At 26.0% G+C, this 15,304-nt stretch overlaps 1 protein-coding gene across 2 annotated transcripts; it reads left to right on the top strand.

Annotated features, from left to right (window-relative positions):
- Positions 1 to 460: 460 nt before the first annotated feature.
- LOC112694487 (transient receptor potential cation channel trpm) lies at positions 461 to 13,513 on the top strand. 2 transcript variants are annotated; one of them, XM_025569962.1, is made up of 25 exons: positions 461 to 579; positions 750 to 790; positions 1,263 to 1,371; positions 2,020 to 2,102; positions 2,162 to 2,336; positions 2,395 to 2,608; positions 2,693 to 2,986; positions 3,081 to 3,237; positions 3,334 to 3,481; positions 3,542 to 3,725; positions 3,945 to 4,075; positions 4,872 to 4,999; positions 5,058 to 5,241; positions 5,912 to 6,101; positions 6,179 to 6,390; positions 6,455 to 6,643; positions 6,703 to 6,921; positions 6,994 to 7,151; positions 7,208 to 7,398; positions 7,466 to 7,647; positions 7,704 to 7,889; positions 9,836 to 10,192; positions 10,263 to 10,885; positions 12,969 to 13,197; positions 13,263 to 13,513. In XM_025569962.1, the coding sequence occupies exons 3-25, from the start codon at positions 1,342 to 1,344 to the stop codon at positions 13,389 to 13,391; spliced, it is 4,593 nt and encodes a 1,530-aa protein (XP_025425747.1). In that variant the 5' UTR covers positions 461 to 579; positions 750 to 790; positions 1,263 to 1,341; the 3' UTR covers positions 13,392 to 13,513. The 2 variants fall into 2 exon arrangements, with proteins under 2 accessions (XP_025425747.1, XP_025425746.1); XM_025569961.1 differs by lacking the exon at positions 750 to 790.
- Positions 13,514 to 15,304: the final 1,791 nt, after the last annotated feature.

The raw sequence follows: 15,304 nt of genomic DNA, 5'->3' as shown, positions 1-15,304 counted from the left end.
GTATAAGTGTACCATAATACAATAATGTTACCCTCAAATATATATTTAATGTATATGTATAACTGTGGTGTTATCTCCGAATTCTTATATTAAATTATCATAGTTACTGATATAATGTAATTATTTTGTCAGATTGTGACTTGTGTCAATTGAATTATGTAGTTCATTGAATTGGTGATTCATAATTATCTAAAATGAAATATATAGTTAATAAGAACTTATTAATTATTTGAATTAGGAGTTTTCTAAAAAACTGAAATACTGAATTAAATCACTGAAATGAACAGAGACAAGTGAATTGAATCATTAAATTGAATCAGTTCCCTCTAGAACCAAGGCGCATAAATACAGTAAGCACGTTGATTCATTATCATAATCATTTAATTGGCAAACATACTGTCCACGAGAATGCGCTAGAAATCGAATAACTGATAACAGATTCATTACCAAAGAGTTAGATGTTATTGATGTTAGTCTTCCTGTTCATACAGATTAGTATTTTAAATTGTCCCGTCGTAACAATTCCGTAAATATTTTCAAATCGATGACATCCATTTCTTCAAAAATGTAAATATAACGGTGAGTTGAACGCTTTAGGTTTTTAAATTACCATATTATTTAATGTAAGAACTATTTTAAAATATATATGATAAATATCCAACAATGTCGGCACTCAGCATCAACATCAATTGTAATTGCAGACAATGCATGGCAATTAGTCACTAATTTATTTAATTTGTGTTTCGTAGTGTTCAATATTATAGTTATCAAGAGGACCCGATTAAATTTGGTATGTTTTCTTAGAATGCATTCAATGTTATTATAATATATTTTAGAAACCACATTTGATTTCTAAAATTAATGGCCTTTGGCTTCTGTCCGTTTTATTTTTAACTAGATTTCATGTAAAGCTAATTTTTTTTATTACTGATTTCTATTGGTTAGCATTTTTAAGAAATTAAAAATATCATAAAGTTCATTTTAATTTTTATGATTAAGAAGTTTACTGAAGAAAGTTGTTATTGATTATTTTTAGAAAGGCTTTTTTTCAAATTACTTTGTAGAAAATAATATTACTGTAACATAGATTTGATTTTAAAAGTTATTAGCCGATTTTGGTATATTGTGTTCTATTCAGAATCATATTTTAAAATAATTGTATTAATATTTGAAATTGTACATTATAATCCTATACCAAAGTGAGTAATACTAAGACAAGTTCCAGCATACAAATCTATCTATCTATTGTTTCTTTTTTTCAGAACTATTGGCCAACAATGGTAGAAACGTTCTATTCTGCATGTTATATCCTTAATAAACAAAGAACTTCTAAGTGTCAGTATGATTTCGAAAATGAACAAATCCAAAAAAGTATGCTATTATTTATTTTATCTAAAACTAATTAATAAATATTATAAAAATAATATTTCTGTTAATATATATATATAATATTTTTATTTTAGTTAGCATGTAACATATTTTGCAGGTATTACATTTATTTGCATTTATAATTTATCTTATCTGTTATTTACTTATGTGTTTTTTTTACAAATTAGTCTTACTTTAAAATATATAATTGTTCATTAGAAAAAATATTCTAATTTTTAATTATAATTTGCTCTTAGTTTTATATAAATTTATTTGAGTTTAGTTGAAACATATATATTGTGTTTAATGACTTCATGTTAACTAAGGCAATTTTGTGTTAATTATTTCTTCTATTGCTTTATGTATTGATTATAATATTTTTTGAAACCATTGTTTTTGTAATATAACTTAAATATATTGATTCATTTTAATTAGTTTTACTTAAATCTTGTCATTTACAGTTATTAAATTCATATAAATTCTAAATTAATAATAAATTTGTCGTATAGAGGTTGAGTTTTATTATTTTCTGTCTCATAATAATATATTTACTTAAAAAATTTTAATACAATCAAACATGTGTTAAACTTGATTTATTCTTCCTTTCATTTTTCGTTTAATGACATAGTAACTATCATATTTATCCTTTAGAGTCATGCTCGGAGTTGGGTTGAAGCATCATTTCACAAAAGAGTTTGTGTAACATTTATCCCAACCAGTACTGATAAAACAAGGTAATTTTTTTTAACTCAATGAATTTCTCTAGTTATATTGTAATTTTATTTGATATTAGATGTAGTTGTGGGCTTTCCTTAACATACCACTGTGGTGGAGGTAGTGGCTCTGTTCAATTAGATCCTGATAATCCAAATGAAGTATGGTCTTCCCTGAAACATACAGTACTTTCACCTACAGATGCTTATGGAACAATTGAATTTCAAGGTGGACCTCATCCTACCAAAGCGCAGGTTAACTATAATAAAGTATATACTGATGATTTATAATTATTAAAAAATTGTTCTTTAGTATGTTAGATTATCACATGATACACGGCCAGAAATAATATTACATTTATTTACTCGAGAATGGGGTTTAGAATTACCTAAGTTATTGATAACTATTCAAGGTGGAAAAGCCAATTTTGAAATACAACCAAAATTAAAGAAGGTATTACGCAAAGGATTATTGAAAGCTGCAAAAACAACTGGTGCTTGGGTGTTTACTGGTGGAACAAATACTGGTAATTTTAGTAATGGATATTAAAAAAATATATAGTGTATAACATATTCTTAAAAATATTAGTAAATATTATAAACGTTTTTAGGTGCTACTCGTCAAGTAGGAGATGCACTCTTACTTGATTCACAGCGCCCAGGTAGAGTTGTATCCATTGGTATTGCACCATGGGGTATAATTGAAAACAATCATGAGCTCCTTGGTCATAACAAGGATATTCCTTATCATTCTATATCATCGCCTAGATCAAAATTAGCTGTACTTAATAATAGGCATACATATTTTCTGTTGGTCGACAATGGGACTTCAGGATTTTATGGAGCAGAAATTGAACTGCGTAAAAAATTGGAAAAATATATTGCAATTCAAAAACTTCATCCAAGTATTATTTATAATATATAATATTTTTTTACTTTTATATTTTTAGGATTTTATTTTATAAATATTTTTGTCTTACGAGTTTTTATTTTTTATAGGTGCACATTATAGTACTCCTGTTGTCTGTTTAGTGATTGAAGGAGGTACTCATACAATAAGAGCTGTGTTAGAATATGTTTCTGATACTCCTCCAGTACCAGTAGTTGTATGTGATGGTTCAGGAAGAGCAGCTGATTTAATAGCTTTCACACACAAGTAAAAATTTAACATCGCTTGAAAATTTATTCATTTGCTTTTTAAGTGTTAGTAATTAGACAAAAATGAAAAGGTGGCCTCTACCTTTTGAATCAGATATGCAGTAGACTCTGGAGAGCAAAGTGTTATTGAGAACATGAAAGAATATCTATTAAATACCATTCAGTGTTCATTTGAAGTTGGACAAGATAAAGCTGAACTCTTATATGAAGAACTTTTAGAGATAACTAGATATAAACATATGGTAATTGTAAAATTTAATGTAATTAAGTTGTTAAGATATTTTTATATCTCAATATTATAGATTACTGTTTTTCGAGTAACCGATGGGCAAGAAAAAGCACAAGAATTAGATCAAACTATATTAACAGCATTATTTAAAAGTCAACATTTATCTCCATCAGAACAGTTAAGTTTAGCACTTACTTGGAATCGTGTTGATATAGCTAAATCTGAAATATTTGTTTATGGACAGGAGTGGCCAGAAGGTAAGTGCCATTTCTACTATGAAAGTATTAATTAATTTTTAATTCAATCAATTGTTTAAATTTTGCTTGTGCATTTATTTTTCTACAATGTCATCATATGCTATGTATGCTTTTTATTCACAAGGGTTATATATTTATAAATAAAAATATTGTCTCTTGATTTTGTAAACTATTTTATTAATTAGTAATTAAAATAAATATTGACTTATTGTTTAATAGGAGCTTTAGAAGAGTCAATGATGCAAGCTTTAGAACATGACCGGATTGATTTTGTGAAATTATTATTAGAAAATGGTGTTAGTATGAAGAAATTTTTGAGCATATCTAGGCTAGAAGAATTATACAACACTGTGAGTTACATAGTTAAATTTTCCAATAACTTTTTTTCTTTTATTTCACTGGTTCCTGAATTCTTCTTATATAAAATTAGTTATAAGTATTTTATTATTTTATTTTTTAGTTGTGACACCTTATTAGTAATATCTTTGAATTATTTTCTGATATATTGAAAAAAAAAAAACTAATAGAAAAAAGCTATAACCACCAATTATCTTTAGAATACTTTGAAACTTATTATTATTAAATTAAATGTGTTCATCAAAGATTAACCAAAATTATACAGATTACTAATTTTACATTTTCTATTTTTATATTATCAAATAATTCATTTATAATGTTGATTTTAATGCTTTTAAATTTTACCATTTAGCAGGATAAGCATACTAATGTTTAACAGAATATTAGCACAATGACAGTAGACCTCGAAAAGCAATTTGTTATACATCAGTAGTTACCTTATTTGTATGAATAAAATGAATTCCAATGTCAAATAAATACAATACCCCAAAAATAATTATTTTGCATTTTGATTTATAACAAAAGAATCACACAATTTAAATATTTAAAAAAAAAAGCATGTTATTTAAAGCTTATTTCTCTATACATTTTGTGTAGAGGCTTTTATAAATCAATTTAAATATTATTAATGATAATAAAAATAGTTTTTGCTTTGTGCGTATAAATTATAAAATAAATATCATTGTAGTAAAAATATTGATTTAGTTAAATATATATAAATATATCAACCAACATAAAATATCAATCTCAATTTTACCTAGTATTATTGTTTGATTTATTTCTTTTCAGAAACAAGGCCCAACCAACACATTAGGATATATATTACGGGATGTTCGACCTCATATCCCTCAAGGCTATATGTATACATTGCATGACATAGGATTAGTAATTAATAAATTAATGGGTGGTGCATATAGGTAAAAATTAAATTAATTGTTTATGTATTTTATTTATTGATTTAAATTTTTAAAATAGAGCTCAGTATACCAGGCGCAAATTCCGTACAATGTATGCTCAAACACGTCGTTTAAATAACATGCATAGAAACAGCGCTTCATTTACACGCTATTATGGAAACAATTTAACATTAGGTGTTTTAGCTGATTCTGAACATTCAGAAGAAGAATCACTTTTTGAATATCCATTTAATGAGTTATTAGTATGTACTTCATTATTTATATAGTTTTATTTATTATTTGAATATTTGTGGTTTGGTATTTCTGAACCTGGGAAGTAAGATTGATATACTTAAAACTAATTTTAATTAAATTTCCTCAATATATAGCTATTTTTTCAAAATAAAGTATATGTATTCTCATGTTCATGTTTGATTTAGAAATAGGGGTTACTCAAAAGAGGTTGGGAATTACTTTTATACATTTTTAACCAAATTATAAAAATTTGTTGCAAACTTATAATGTGTGGTGTTCTAATTGTATTATAATATTGTAAAAATCATTTGATATAGCATAGTAATAATAATATTTATTATTGAAATTTACATTAAACCATTTTTATTGTTTTATTTTAAAATAATTATTCAATTTTTAAGTATCTTAAGTACAATTTTAAGTATTAATTATTAAATTCACTATACTTATAAATAAGGCTATTCAGAATTTTTAAAGTTATATTTAAATCGTCCCTAAAAATAGTTAAAATTTTAAGGAAATCATCTTACAACTAGTTAATAATTATTTTTTCTTTTCCCCTAGTTAATTCATTAATGCCTTGAAATTTAAATTAAAGATTTTAATTTGAAACGAACAGTAATTTTTAAAATTGTTATATCTTATGTCTAATATATACTTATGTTTTTTTAATTTTAGATATGGACAGTTTTAACTAAACGTCAAGAAATGGCATTATTGATGTGGCAACATGGTGAAGAAGCATTAGTTAAATCACTTGGCGCTTGTAAGCTCTATAAAGCTATGGCACACGAAGCAGCTGAAGACGATTTAGAAACTGAAATATATGATGAATTACGAAATTATGCCAAAGTATTTGAAGACATCTGTATGTACATAAATAAGTTAGTTTAAAATATTGATACAATTATAATATTAAAGTATGAACTTAAAACTTAATTTTAGCACTTGAATTATTGGATTATTGTTATCGTCAAGATGATGATCAAGCCCAACAATTACTCACAGTTGAGCTTCAAAACTGGAGTGGTCAAACATGCCTTAGTTTAGCTGTAGCAGCAAATCATAGAGCATTGCTTGCTCATCCTTGTAGTCAAATTATTCTTGCTGATCTGTGGATGGGAGGTCTGAGAACAAGGAAAAACACCAATATCAGGGTATAATTGTTAATAATTTAAAAAACCTTTTACTATGTTAATTCTTATAAATATTTGGTTATAGATATTATTAGGATTATTATTTCCACCATATATATCAAGGTTAGAATTTAAATCTCGAAAAGAATTGCAGTCAATGCCTCAAACTGAAGAAGAACATTTGTATGGATTGGAATTAGAGGAGGAAACAGAAAGTGTTGAAGAAGGTGGTGTAAATCGGTCACACTTAAATCTTGTGGAAACAAATTTAGATGTATGAATCAAAGTATTATTTAACTCAAATATGTATTAATTAATGCTACAATATTTCAGGGGATAACATCTGCCACAGATGGTGAGACGACAGAGAATGGTACAATGTTACCAAGTGTTTCTATGAGTACTCATAAACATCCTGATTATGAACAAAAGTGTGTTACTCCTTCATATGAGTATAGTGTATTTGATTTAAAGAGACAACGACCATTGCCATTACGGCGTAAAATTTTTGAATTTTATACTGCACCAATAACAAAATTTTTAGCGAATTCTGTTAGTATTATAACTAATATTAAATAATGGTTATTTGTTACGTGATTCCAAATAATATACTTAATTTTATAGGCTGCATATTTTGTGTTTTTGGTACTGTTTACATATGTGGTACTGGTCCGTATGGAACAAACTCCATCTTGGCAAGAATTGTATGTTATAGCTTATATATGCACATTTGGTTGTGAAAAAATAAGAGAAATTGTTTCTTCTGAACCCACCAGCATAAGGTAAAATTTAAATTATTTTTATTCAACTAATATATTTATTTACTTTTTGTTTTTAGTGATAAGTTTTCGGTTTGGGCATGGAATATGTGGAATCCATGTGATGCTGCAGCAATAATATTCTTTCTCATTGGTCTTTGTTTAAGATTACAACCATCATCACAGGCTATTGGGCGAGTTATGTTTTGCACAGATATTATTTATTGGTATTTACGAATTCTAAATATACTCGGTGTTAACAAATATCTTGGTTAGTAAATATCAAATAACTTTAGTAATATATTGTAATAAAATAAAAATATATTTTAATTCTTCAGGGCCACTGGTAACAATGATGGGTAAAATGATCAAAAATATGCTGTACTTTGTAGTACTTTTACTCGTAGTACTTATGAGTTTTGGAGTAAGCAGACAGTCGATTTTATTCCCAGATGAGGATCCTGAATGGATTTTAATTCGACAAATATTTTTACAACCTTATTTTATGTTGTACGGAGAGGTATACATATTATTATGTCTTCGATCTGCAAGGATACTTAAAATAAAATTGTTTAGGTATATGCTGATCAAATTTATCCAGTATGTGATGAATCATCTGGTATGACTCATTGCCAAACTGGCCGATGGGTTACACCTTTAGTAATGGCCATGTATTTATTAGTTGCCAATATTTTACTAATTAATCTTTTAATTGCAGTATTCAACAACATTTTTAATGATATAAATGCTATATCTCATCAGGTAATAAATAATTAATAATCTAATAAAAACTAAATGCCAACCATGGTTAAAATAATATTTACTTACATTAAGTTTTCATTTAAGGTAATTTGGTGTTTTAATGAAGTGTAAGAACTGTTCTAATTATAAAATTTACTTTGTAGTTAATTAATTTTATTAAAACATGATTTACATTGTTTTCTTCTTATTTGAACACATTATTATTATTATTATTATTATTATTACATTTATTATATGTGAAGAAAATTAATTAATTAATCAATCAATTTTTTCTAAACGCTGTGTAGGGGTTTTGTAGCTTCTATCAAGTCTTTTGAACAATTTCTGTTTTCTAAGTTCTCCATTCTTGCTGAATTATCAATCCTTATTAAATTATTCGTTAACTGATCCATCCATCTATGTCTCAGTCTTGTGGTCTCTTTCCAACTGGCTTATTTATTAGGGCAATGCTTCTAGGATCTTGGTTTGATTTCCATACACACACACACACACACACACATATATATATATAATATGCATATGAATGCAGATAAAAGAAAATTTAGGATATTCGATCTATTGAATAGTTTTCCAATATCTGATTTTTTTTTCTGCTTTCTCTCTGTTATCTGGGTTTCTTATAGACTTGTATATTTCTTTCAAACCTCAGTAATTTTTCTTCATCACCTTTTGTTGTTAATCATTTTTTGCATCTGTATATGGTGATTGAGCAGAGGTACGTAGTCAAGAGTTATACTTTGGATTTTTTTGATAGTTATCTTGATTTAAACATCATATTGATGGCAAAGTATCCCCGATTTGCTTATGATTCCTGAGATTTATTTCATTATGCATATTATTGTTAACGTTTATATTTATACCTAGGTATTTTAAATTATCTTCTTGTTCAAAGATATATTGGCTTATATCAATATTTTTCGAATCTCATACAAATCATATAAAATCAAAAATGCATGTGAAAGATTCATTTGTGATATCTCATGGAATCCTTGGATCTCTGAACATCTTTTTTTTTATTCAATTCTCAAGCTTTACATATTATAATTAAAAGTTTTATGAATTTTTACTACAAAAATGTTGAAGGTTTTATTAAAATTATAAATTCAAATGTTCTAATATAATTAAATAGAAGAAGGAATTTAAGTATTCAATATTTTTGTATTTCTCCTAACTATTTGGATTTGGCCACTTTTACCCTAAATCTCCATTCATTTTGATTTTCTACATCCCCTACCTAACACTACTTAACCCAACACCAATAGTCTTTATGTTCTCAATCATATTCAACCATCTATTTTTTGGTCTTCCTCTTCCTCTTTTCTGTTTAATGTTCATTTTCATTACCATTCTTACTACTTTTGTTTCCTCTTGCTTCATCACATGCCCAAATTATCTCGGCCTGTTTTCTCTTATCTTGTTCACTATCAATACTATACTAATACTATCTCTCACGTATTCGTTCCTTATTCTATCTTTTCTTGTCACTCCAGTTATCCATTCTATAATTCTATAATATAGCATTCTATAAGCATTTTATATTGTTGCAAATATATATAAATTTAAAAATAAAAGAGATTTATCGTTTTATTTAATTTTTATCACAAATAAATAAAATTTATTTTCAATTAGTTTTAAATGTAACAATAATAATTTTAGATGTAAAACATACATGTTTTATATCTTAAGTGAAACAAGAAACGTATTAGTTTTTTTATACAATGATAGTTTTATTTTCCGGTGATTAAATTTTATGCTCCAAATTTTTTACTGTTATCTACTAAATATTATAATTATATTTAATTAATAATAAATCTAAATTATGTAATCTCTAAAAATATATTTTTATATAATTAATATAAAGATAAAATGTAATTAGTATTAAAATTATATTTGTGTGATAGACATAAAGTGGTAAAATTTTATATAATTAATAATAATTTTTTTAGGTATGGATGTTTCAAAGGTTTACTGTTGTTATGGAATATGAACAAAAACCATCGCTTCCACCTCCTTTAATATTTTTTTGTCATGTATTTTTACTGGCTAAGTATCTGTGTCGTAAAATTCGAGGTATTCAAGAAACTTATGATAATGGGTTAAAATTATTTTTGTGTAACGAAGAATTAGAACAGCTATATGATTTTGAAGAAGAATGTGTTGAAGGATATTTCCGTGAGAAAGATTTTAAAATACAAATGTCTATGGAAGAACGAATTAAGATGTCTTTAGAAAAAATGGAACATATACAGCAAAAAGTAGATGATATTAATCAAAAGGAAAATACACATAGCACCTCAGTACAAGTATATTCAGTTTTTTTTATATAGTTCGTTCATTTTATATTTTAAGACTAATTTATAAAATAAATTTCAGGCTTTAGAATTTCGTCTCCATAAAATAGAAGATTTAATGGATCAAACCTTATCTACTTTAGGAGTAATACACCGATTCATGGCAACACAAAATGGTGATCAAGATAGTGGTAGTAGTAGTGACAATGCTCAAAAAAGAAGTAATTCATATGAACCAGATTTTGATTCTGATCCAAAAATTCTTCCAATAACTGGTAGAACAAGATGTATTAGTGAACGATCAGACTTGTTATCAGATATATCTGATGCTTTACCAACTGCATATCGTAGAAAAAAAAAGTATTCATTTAATGAGAAACGCCCTTCAAACTTTTCTGATAGTAATTTTTTACTATCACAATTTGATGGTGTTTCTTCATTTAATGATAAATCCGCTATGGAACTGTTTAATTATGAAAATCGTCGGATGTCTCTTAACTCAGCTAGAACATTAGATAGAAAGTATGATACTGAAAGCACTTTATCTCCAGATTTTAACAGCAAAGAAGTTGATGATATTGATAGTGGTGAAGCTGATAAAGGTGGTAGTGGTGATCCGGCTAGATCCAGTGTAGATCGTACAAACTGGGTGGAACCACTTATAAAAGTATTTCCTCCTACACCAAGCAGACAAGTTTACTCAAGGTATATTTTTATAAAATTGTTTATAATTAATCAGTTTATGTATATATTTATTTATTTTAAGTTAAATATCATTAGTACTTGAAAATCAATTAAGATAAGTTGTTGTTGTTTTAGTCTTAGTTTATCTTAATATTTATTTTTGAATTTATCTTGCCTTTCTTCTCTTCTCCTGGTATTTAACTTTATGGTTGTTTTCACAGTTGGACATGCACTCTTCATCCTTCACTGCTTCCAACTAACCTTTTCTGTTCCGTGAAGCTTGACAGTGTATTGGAGATCATTTGCTCAACAAATGAAGTTCTTGGATGTCCTTGATCTTTCCTATCTTAAATTTTCCATTAAATTATTCTATAAATCAGTTATTTTTTGTGTCTCAATATGTGACCAAATCATATTACATTGTCTTGCTTTGATGGTTTGGAATATCTTTCTGAGTTAATTTATTTAACTGAGTATACTTTTGTTGATATGGTGTTCTATCCAACTCAATCGCGGTATTCTTCTTCAATACTAAATTTCAAAGCTTTCGAGAATTTGTTGTTCCGTCTTAATTAGTATCTAGATTTTGTAGCTGTATAGTGCCTAACTCCATACATATACTTTTATAAAGTGTTTCCTCGCCCCTATACTCATACTATTAAAGCATAAAAATGTTCTTTTATTTATGAACTTTGACTTTAGGTATGCGATTTTGGAACTTATTTCTATGCTGCATCTGCTATCTTGGTTAATTGAGCTGTCTAGGTATTTAAAATTTTCCTTCCACTAGTTTAAAGAGCCAATTTCCAGCTCGGTTATTAATTTTACAGATTCATTTGGTCTAATTGTTGGTACATCATAATTTTTTTGCCAGTTGTTAATTGAATGCTATTTTTGGTAGCATCTCGCCATCTATTCTAGTACTTATTCCAAACCATGCTTGTTATTTGCTAAGAGTGCAATATAGTGGTCTAAATTGATAATCTCAAAAGTTTTATTTTGTAAATCTTGAAATTTGGATATTATTTATTTATTTTTTTTAATCAAACATAAAATAATCAAGATTTAAATCTAATAGCAATGCCAATTATAATAGTTAACATATATATATAAGTTTAACTTTTTATAAATCAAAGAAAAACATAATTTTCATTTTAGGAAAATTATTTTTAAAATAAAAGAAACCCAAGTTATTATTGATTGATTAGATATTAGCGGTAAAATTATATAATATAAAAATACCATAAAACCACAAAATATTCGAAATAATCATCATCAACTTTTGTTAGTTATAATTTATTTTTATAAAGTATATAAAAATTATGTTTCATTTTAGAAAGCTTAAAATATATTTTGTAATTTTGAAGAAAAAATCTTTTCCAATTTTTTTATGATTAAGCAAAAATAAACATCTATTGGATGGTAAATGGAAAAAAAGTTTCAGAAAAAAAAGTCCTCGGTGAAAAAGTTTCCGGTAAAAAGGTCCTTCGAAAAAAAAAAGTCTCTCGTTACAGTATAAATAAAACTATATTTCCATTATCATTGTTATTTTATTTATGAAATAAATTTGGTTGAAAAATCTTATCTGTAGATCAGGTATACATATACCTATCATACGTATTCAGTTTCGTATTAGTACCGAACATGTTATGTAAGCATTTTGATTAGGAAAAATCTGCAGATATTCCTGATTTTTTAAAGCAAGTAGGTCAAAATATAAGAAAGAGATATTTTATATCTGTATAATTGCACTGTTATATTTTTTAAATAGGTAATATAGATATTACGATATTATGTTATTATATTATATTGTATGTTATTGCATATTATATTTTGTTTGTGCATAAAATACTGAATTTAAATCAAATATTAATTTGGAGACTTTTTTCCAGGAACTTTTTTTCTTAATATCCTATTAGATATGCCAATCTCTTTTTTAACATAATTTTTATCATAAGCATTACGTTTATTCTTGTGTAGGAACATAGTTACATTTTCAATAGATATTTTTACATTAATGGTATAATTTGTTTATTGTTTTATAATAAATAAGTTAAAAACTATGTGTAACTTGTTTCATTATTCTTATTTAATATTCACTTAGCTTATTATCACCACATTGTGACCTTTCACCCAACCGAGGGAATACACCTGTACCCCGTATCAGGCATGCATCAGAGATGTCAAATCCAGAAATTGCTAGATACTTAGAAAAAGAACATCTTAGAGATGCAGAAGAGAATGATTACCACCTGATGGAAGGTCTTATCAAACAACATAAACGACTTCCATCAAATACAATTGATATACCAATCTATAACCGTAGTGATAATGTAAGAAAAATGTTGTTTGATGTATCTACTTTAATATACTTAAATAATATTTTACTCAATTTTAGACAATTCGTCTTCAAACATGTACAGATATTGATCCCAGTGAACCAGTTATTAATACAAATACTAATTCTGCAGAAAGCTCAACATCCTATAATCAGCTCAATGGTATGTCTTCCAAAAATTGTGATTAAACCAAATATTATGTTTAAAACATAAGATACCAATTAAATAGTGATTAGAGTATATTTTATTCTGTTATAAATTATTCTTCATTTGGGCTCGAATTTGAATCCAATAGTGTACTTAAATTAAAATTACTCTATTGTATTCTTATTATTGAATTTTTTTGATTTTTTTTTTTTTTTTTATAACAATAGTAATTTGTATACTGAAAAAGTTACCTATTCTACATTTTTTTTACGTATAATGACTATTTAAAATTTTTAAATTTAGTTACATTTTTATTTGATAATCTATTTTTTCTGTGCATATTAAATTTTAAAACATTGAAGTATATATATTTTTTAATGTTGGCTATCTAACCTAAAAATGTTAGTTCATTAAAATATTGTTTCATAGTTATATGATATTGATCAACAGTTTGTATTGTTGTTTTTTCTTATATTCATTTTTTATTAATGTATATTGAAATCAGTTTCATTTTATTTAGATAATACTTTATGTGTCTTCTAAGTCGAGTATATTACATTTGAGTTTAATGTGTTATGGTAAAATTTTTAATGTGATCAAAGAACAAATTTTTGGCTAAGTAACAAAGTGCCTTGTCTGATTTTGGTTTCAATCACTTAAACCCTTCATTTATTGAACCAAATCACTAAGAGATATGAATTATTTGATTTTTAAAACTTAGAGGACTGTCAAAAATCTGACAGATATCAGACAAGAGGAATGTCAAGTAATAAGAGATCATTATCGAATGTACTCATTTAAGACTTACGTGGGTGATGAGAAGAAGATAACTCAGAAAAAAAGAAAAAGGTTTAGATTTCTTCTCAAAAAAGACAGCGAATCATAGTAGGCAATGGTATCTACGTTGCGGACAAGTCTAGCTTATGCCTCATTCAGAAACTGGCCAAATGTTAAACAATACAAAGAAAAGAGCAGTGTTGCTCTTTAATGTAGGAGTGTAGTGAGGTTATGAGTTAAAAAATACCAGACTTGGCCACAATGTAGATTTCATTAACTTAATAGGCCGACTTTTTTGGGAGGGAGTTTGGAACTTGGCCTTTTTTCACTGTTAGGTTTTTTTTTTGGGATATTATTCACTTAATAATATACGTATTTATTGAATATATTAGAATTTATATATATATTTTATAAATTATTCTGTAAGATGTAATATAAAAACGATTAATAAATACAACAAACGCAATAGAAGAATATAAAAATAAAAAATTTTTAAAAATAACGTTTTTAAAAAAAGTATGCCATAATTATTTGAAATAATAAATAATTAATAGAATTATAAGAAATATTTGACTTTATAAATATTAGAGGTGGGTCAAAGTCAAAAATATGGTCTCAAACCGATCTTTTTAGTATTATGTCGAACTTCAACCTAGCATTTTATTCCGAACACTGTGGAGTTATGTCAAATCAAAATACTTATTTAGTAATAACTAATTTAATACTATTCAAATTTTAATTTTATTCAAGTTTTTTTGGTTCATACATTTTAATTTAAATTTTAGAATTATAGTATTATACATTTATATTTTTTTATATTAATATCTCTTTTATACAGAGTAAAATTGTTAGGTAGGTACCAATTGTTTTAAAAATTAAAAAAGTGTAATAAAATGATTTCAAAATTGTAAACCTTACAAATTATGCAAATTTAAAAGATCTAATATGTTATTCATAACTCTTATTCTTTAATTTATATTTTATAATACCAAACATAAATTTAACTTTAACAGTGTTTAATTAATAATAAATAATAAAATATTAATTACTACTCGTAAATTGTTAGACAAGTAATTATAAAATAAAAAGTAAATAATTATTATTAAGCAATATTATAAATTATTATATAAAAATACAAGATACTCCACTAAAAATGGAGATAGACGTGTTCTTCTTG

The sequence above is a fragment of the Sipha flava genome, unplaced genomic scaffold (genome assembly GCF_003268045.1).
Source record: "Sipha flava isolate LNK unplaced genomic scaffold, YSA_version1 130_pilon_pilon, whole genome shotgun sequence".
NCBI lineage: Eukaryota > Metazoa > Arthropoda > Insecta > Hemiptera > Aphididae > Sipha > Sipha flava.
Note: the sequence above shows the minus strand (reverse complement) of the source record. Positions and strands in the feature narration are given on the sequence as shown.

What these genes read in the sequence shown, in the direction of transcription:
- LOC112694487 (XM_025569961.1), top strand. Translation starts at nt 1,342, where the DNA reads ATGATTTCGAAAATGAACAAATCCAAAAAA. An exon ending in GGAAAAACACCAATATCAGG is followed by an intron (nt 6,391 to 6,454) that starts GTATAATTGTTA and finishes ATTTGGTTATAG; the next exon opens with ATATTATTAGGATTATTATT. An exon ending in TTGTGGAAACAAATTTAGAT is followed by an intron (nt 6,644 to 6,702) that starts GTATGAATCAAA and finishes ACAATATTTCAG; the next exon opens with GGGATAACATCTGCCACAGA.